This window comes from Letharia lupina (genome assembly GCF_014066315.1).
Source record: "Letharia lupina isolate WasteWater1 chromosome Unknown contig_12, whole genome shotgun sequence".
NCBI classification, from domain to species: domain Eukaryota; kingdom Fungi; phylum Ascomycota; class Lecanoromycetes; order Lecanorales; family Parmeliaceae; genus Letharia; species Letharia lupina.
The window spans coordinates 1,895,096-1,902,201 of NW_023502981.1; the positions used below are offsets into that span (position 1 = coordinate 1,895,096).

The 7,106-nt window shown below is 29.2% G+C and overlaps 1 protein-coding gene across 1 annotated transcript; it reads left to right on the plus strand.

The window, feature by feature from the left end:
* Nucleotides 1-678: 678 nt before the first annotated feature.
* On the plus strand, nucleotides 679-1,585 carry HO133_001546 (uncharacterized protein; the record flags this gene model as incomplete). Its single annotated transcript, XM_037292476.1, has 2 exons — nucleotides 679-885; nucleotides 977-1,585. The coding sequence occupies 2 exons, from the start codon at nucleotides 679-681 to the stop codon at nucleotides 1,583-1,585; spliced, it is 816 nt and encodes a 271-aa protein (XP_037151895.1).
* Nucleotides 1,586-7,106: the final 5,521 nt, after the last annotated feature.

Here is a 7,106-nt window from a genome sequence, read left to right on the forward strand (position 1 = left end):
TATGGTACATGCAAAGACAAAGTCTTTCATGTGTGTCTCATTGGTTGCGCAGCTATGTGTGTGTGTTCAACGTGATCATAAACTTATCAAGTCGGTTGGTTGACGGATTGGCATCGCGGAGGATATCCAAACGCTAGTGGATTCAGTGAAGCCGCGATAAGCAAAGCAAGCACATGGTGCTGCAACGTCTTTGTGGTCAACATGATCAAGTCAAGATAAGAGATTAACCGAGGGGAGTGGGGATCGTCGAAGAATGCCAAATTTTGCCAAGATTACCAAGACTGCCAAGACTGCCAAGATTGCCAAGAGTACAAAGGCGCTCCGGAGTAACGGAAATCTCCGTCCTAAATTTCCGCCGCTCTTTATCATGTATGTTGTATTCTCATAACTCGTTTTTGCTTCGCTTTCAACTGCACAGCAACCCTCCAACTTTGATGTTGAGTTACGTAGCGAGTGTAACCCTACTCCACCCTACGCTCGGGCTTGCAATAAGCGATATGCAGTCGTAATCCATGCAAAATCCCTCACTATCTTGCCATTCCTCAGCTTGCAAGATGTCGAGCCAGAACAATCCCCACTCCCTTCCCCCGTTGCACTATATCATCTGTTGTATTGCTTTCCCCTCGGTCTTCCTTCGAAGTTTCATAGTTGTCTATAGTTTGCTAAGACCATAGCGAGATGGCGCTCGGATCGTCCGATGAGTCGGCCAAAACACCACAGTCTCCGAAACCCGAAACCATATCCATCAACAGACTGAAAAGCCACCTCTGCGCCGAGCTAGCCACCTCCCATGCAGATATTCTCCTGTTGACCTGCTGTATCATCTCAGGCCTCGTCGATAGCACAGTCTACAATGCATATGGCACCTTCGTGTCAATGCAAACGGTACCCATCTTTCTCTTCTTGCACTTCAATCCAACTTCTCCTCCTCTCATCCTTTTTGATTTCGACCAAGGCTCCTTACAAGATGGTTTAGGGCAATACAATCTTCCTCGGCCTCGGTGGTGCCACGCCCCACTCAACCTCTAAACCCTACGGCTGGGTCAAATCCTTCCTCTCCATCACGTCCTTCTGTCTCGGCTGCTTCGTCTTCAGTCTCGCTTCCCGTCTGCTCACGCCACTCCGCCGCTCGACCCTTACCGCCTCTTTCGTCCTTCAATCCCTGATCATCGTGGTGGCCGCTGCGATAATACAAGGGGGTGTTGTGAACGGAAGCTTGCACACAATCACCGCCGACATCAACTGGAGAGAACTCTTGCCGATAGCGCTTCTGTCTTTTCAGAGCGCGGGGCAGATAGTCGGGAGTCGTGTGCTAGGGTTCGCGGAAGTGCCGACGGTTGTCTTGACAAGTATGTTGCATGATATCTCGACGGACCCTGCTCTCTTGGGGCCGCTGAGGCAGAACATGAAGAGAAATAGACGGATTCTGGCCTTTGCGGGAATACTTGCGGGTGCTGTTGCTGGGGGCTTTATTTCAGAAAGTACCAAGAGGATGCAGGTTCCGCTTTGGATTGCAGGTGGCATCAAGTTTTTCATAGCGAGCGCTTGGATCGTATGGCCTGAGAAGGAGACTAACGCGGTATAGTAGTTGATTTATACTTTAATCTTTTAATACTCTATGTATTTAAAATTCGATTAAAATTATAAATATATTATTTATAAATATATATTTATTATCGAGATTAAAAGATATAATTTTCTAATTAGAGCTATCGAGTAAATTTGATAAGTAATCTATTAGAAAAGAGACTTGAGAGTTCTAAGTGAGAGGATCCTAAATTACTTAGCTTACGTCGTCTAATATACGCTTAGCGAAATCTTAGCGAATAAGCTTAAATAAGTAATCTCCCTCGAATTTTCTTTACTTTCTTAAGAATTAGTTTTACTATTAAATCGATATATAAATATATCTATCTTTCTAATTCTATATTACTATATAACTCTAAGATTCTTCGAGTCTAATAATTCTAATTCTTTAACTCTTTTTAGAAGTAGCGATTTAAAATTAATATAATAATTATTACTAGAGTATAGTCTTAACGTTTATAAAATAGATTATTATCGATTAATATAATATTAAATTAAAATATTATTATAGTATAATTAGATATATTAAGATATATTATAAATCTAAATAAAAAGATCTTTTTACTAGTCGTAGATAATAATTTAATAAAGAAATCGAGTAATAGTAATAATAATAATATTACTATCTATAGTTAAAAGAGTATTTTTAATAATAAATAAGATATTAATAAATAGATTAATAAATCTATTTATATTTTAAACGATAGAATAAAGTATATTACTCGTTATTAAAATATATTTATATAAGAATATCGTTTTTAATCTCTAGAAGCGGAGATTATTTTACTTAAAAGAGGTAAATATCTATAAGTTATAGTCGTAATAGTAATAATAATAGATTAAAATTATTAGCGATTTTAGAAATAAAGAGAATTATAAATAATACTAGTCTCGAATATAATAATATTATTTAATAGTCTTAAAAAACGATTTAGCTAGAGAAATTGCTAATCTATTATAAAAAGAGTATTTAAGAGTATTAAGCTTTGATATAGAAGGTAAATAAAGCGTTTTATCTAATTTTAGAAAACTTTTTTATTAAAAAGAATAAGATTCTTTAAACTTATTAATCTCTTAATAATAATTAGAAAGAATTATAGATTAATAAGAAGAATAGATTTTTAAATTATAACTATATATAATAGAAGTTTATTAACTTTCTATTAAATTAAATTAAAGATCTAGTAAATCGCGAACTTAATATCGCTTAAGCGTATATAAATATCAGCTAAAGATAAAATTAAATTATACGCTAATTTAATAATTATCTTCGATTACTAAAAGTCTAAATAAATCTCTATATTAAGAATTAATAAATATATTACTTATTTATAAAGCTTTATATAAATTTTCGCTATTAATTAATTAATATTTAAACTATACTAATTAAACGAGATAAGCTTTTAACGCTTATAATATATTTAGAGAATAATAATAGAAAGTAAGAATCTTTTAGAGAATATAAAATAAGTAATATTTCTAATCTATAAGAGAGTTAATAGCGAGAAAATTAAAATTTTTAATATAAGAGATTATAATTATCGCGAAGATAAAACGATTTTAATTCGAGAGATAAATAGCTCTAAGATTATAAGTCTAAGAATAAATTTAAGAATAATAAGTTTTATTTAAATAGTATAGAATATTATAATTATAAAGAAAAAGAGTATTATATTATTATCTATATTAAATCGAAAAAATAGAAAATAAAAAATCTTAATAATATATTAATTAGTTTAATTAATAATTATAAGCTTTATATAATTAACTCGATAGAAAAAAAGAAATCTTTATTAAAGATTTTATAATAATAAGAATAAAAATAGAAGTAGTATTCGTTTTATCGTTAATCTATAAAGATAGAGTACTTTTAAATAATTAGAGCGAGTTATAGACTCTTATTAAAATTTATTTTAATAATAATATAGAGGTAAATATAATAAGCTAGCGTTTTACGATTAAGTAGAATCTAATTAAGATTAATAATCTCTTATTAAAATCTATATAGATAAATAAAAAATTAACTTATTACTATAATATCTATTTAATAATTTATTATTTATAAAATAGTTAAAAGCGTATTAAGCGCTATAAATATATTTTCTATATTATCGATAAGAAAGATTTCTCGATAGTTTTAAGTCTTTTAATTTTAATTAATAAACGAATTAAGATAGATATAAAAGATTAAATCTAATATTTTAACGTTGAAAAGTAATTACTCGAGATTCTAATATTATAATAATTCGCGAATATCTTAAAAGAATATAAGACTATTTATATATTAGTTATAATTAAAATAGTAATTATAAATAAAGAAGATAAAATTAACGCGTTTAGAATATATAATATTTATATAAATAGCGTAGAGATTATTTTTAAACTTTCTAATAAGTTAAAAGAATATAAAGATATATTCTTATTAAAAGAAGTAAGTTAACTATTATTATATAAGAATTATAACTATATTATCGAAACTATAGTAGAGTTATTATTTAACTTACTATATAATTTATCTAATATAAAATTAATAATATTAAAAATCTATCTTAATAAAGCTCTAGCGAAGAATTAAATTAGATATTTCACGAGTTTAATAGAAACTTTAATTTTATTTATTTTAAAAAAGAATAAAGATCTACGTCTATATATTAACTATTATAAATTAAATAAGATAATCGTTAAAATCTAATATCTATTATTCTTAATTAGTAAGACGCTTAATCGTCTAAATAATTTTAAATAATATATTAAATTTAATTTAAAGAATATTTATTATTATATACGAATTTATAAAGGCAATAAGTAAAAGATAGCGTTTTATATATATTACGGATATTTTAAATATCTAATAATATCGTTTAATTTAACTAATACTCTAGTAATCTTTTAAGCTTATATTAATAAGATTTTAATTAAGCTTGTTACGAGCGTACCCTTAATATATTACTTAGTTCTATAGCCTAGTATCTTAACGAAGACATCTCCTACTATATTATATCTTCTTCTCATATATATAGTTCGATAGCCTTATTATTCTATTCTACCTCACCCATATAACGTATCTCTATACTGATTCTGATATTATAATAAGGCTCCTTCGTATACCCGGCGAAGAGAAATATATACGGGCCAATTAACGTATACTCACGCCTATTCGGATTAGCGAATGAATAGTTAATAAATAAACGCGTTGGCAAGGGCTTTGTCAAGATACTAACTTAAGATTAAGATATTATAATCGGTTGAGGTTAAGATAGAAACTTGAGGCATTGTATCCTTGGGTCAGCCCACTAAACGGGTAATTCGTTTCAACATGACGGAACGGCCTCTGGACAGCAGGAGGGATAAAGCACCGCTAAACCATTCGTAGGATTAGCGAATCGAAAAGAACTCATCAAAACACCCCACAGTGAGCCTGCTACAAGGCAACGGGAACAGACCCGAAACACAGCAAACGTACGACCTCTTCACTGAGCATGTCGACAACACACATAGTGAGCCTGCTACCAAATGGCATTCAACACATTCGATTCTTATTATCTACCTCCCTACTTACGATAAAGAGATAAAGGATGGGGAGATGGACTTGATGGTAAGAGCATGGGAGACGCAGGGTAAATCTACAGTGAAGCTCCCAGGCCAGGCTGCCAGTAGGTGTTGAAGGCAAAAAAAAAGGTGGAGGACTATGGCAAGAAGACTGGGCAAGGAGAAGAACTCGGAGAATCTTGCTGGTACGCAGGCAAGATGTGGCTATATCTCCGGGATCTCTGAAGGACAATGCAGGCATGGCACAGTCAAGACCATCATGCGGCCCGGCAATACCGCTACACCTGGGCAAATCTTCTCCAATCAAGGCCTGCAGGGACTATGGATGTTTGGAGATACAAGGTAAGCAATGGGCCTGTATCTCCGGTCTACCAGCCATGGGGGCCATGGCTGTTTGAGAAGGGGGGGTAGTGTTACGAGCGTACCCTTGACACACCACTCAGCCCTATGGCCTAGTGCCTTAGCGGAGGCATCTCCTACTATATCATGCCTTCTTCCCACATACATAGTTCGATAGCCTTATTATTCTATTCTATCTCACCTATATAACGTACCTCTATACTAGTCCTAATAAAGCTAGTTAATTAGTTTTATATAATATATTTAAATAATATTCTTATATACTTTAAGACGAAGAAGAAGTATTAGATTATATAAAATAAGTGCTTAATCGATTTAAATAATATAATCTTTATATAAGTCTAAAGAAATACGAGTTTTTCGTTATTAAAGTAAAATTTCTCGGCTTTATAATATCTACTACTAGTATTACTATAGATAAATATAGAATAATTATAATTTAAGAGTAATTAAAATTAAAAGACTATTATAATATATAAGTCTTTCTAGAATTTATAAATTTCTATTAAAGATTTATTTATTATTATTTTTAAATTATAAACTCTTTAATAAAACTTTTTAAAAGAAATAAAAAAGATATTAAATTAGGATTATTTCTATAGTCTAATATTATAGAGTATATATTTAAAAAGCTAAAGAGCGTCTTTATAATCGTATCTCTTCTTAAATATTTCGATCTTTAGCTTTTAATTTGAATTAAAATTAATATCTTATTATTCGCTATAGCGAGTATATTAATCTAGCTATATATAAATAGATAGTAATATTTAATCGCTTTCTATTTAAGAAAGATAATTAATATAGAGTATAACTATAAAATATATAATTAAGAACTTCTCGCGATTATTATAATATTTAAATATTAACGTTATTATTTAGAAAGAAATTTTTACTCTATTAAAGTTCTTATTAATTATAATAATTTAAAATACTTTATAGAGTAATTGATATTAAATAGTAGATAAGCTCGCTAAGTAATAAAACTCTCTCTATATAATTTCTTAATTTCGTATAGATTAGATAAGATAAACTCTATTAATATATCTTTAAAACGCTTTAATTATAAGAGTAAAAACGAATTAATTAATAGACTTCTCTTTATATTATAATAAAAACTAGCTAGAATTAAAAGCCTTTTAAATCTTATTTTAATTATTATTAAGATAGTTTATAAAGATAGAGTAGATTATATATATAAGAAATATAATCTTAATAGTAAGTATCTTATTATATTAAATAGTCTAAGTATAAATAAGAGTCTTTTAGATACTAATTCTCAGAAAGAAGCATCTATAAAAAAGATAATATTTAAGAATTTAATAACTATCGTAATATAAGAAACTCACTTAAATATAATATATTCTTTAAGACTTAAAGAATTTTAATCTTTAATAAGAGAGAGTTTAAGCGAGATATTTACTTAATATACTTATAACGTAGTTAATAAGTAATTTAACTTTATTATTAAAACTATTAATTATAAATAGCTCGTTTTATATCTAATTATTAAAGTATTAATAACTAGTAAAACGATATATAATATAAGTAGTAAGTCTATTTATAAATTTATAAAGATACTTTAATAAGAGAATACTTTTATTAAATAGCGT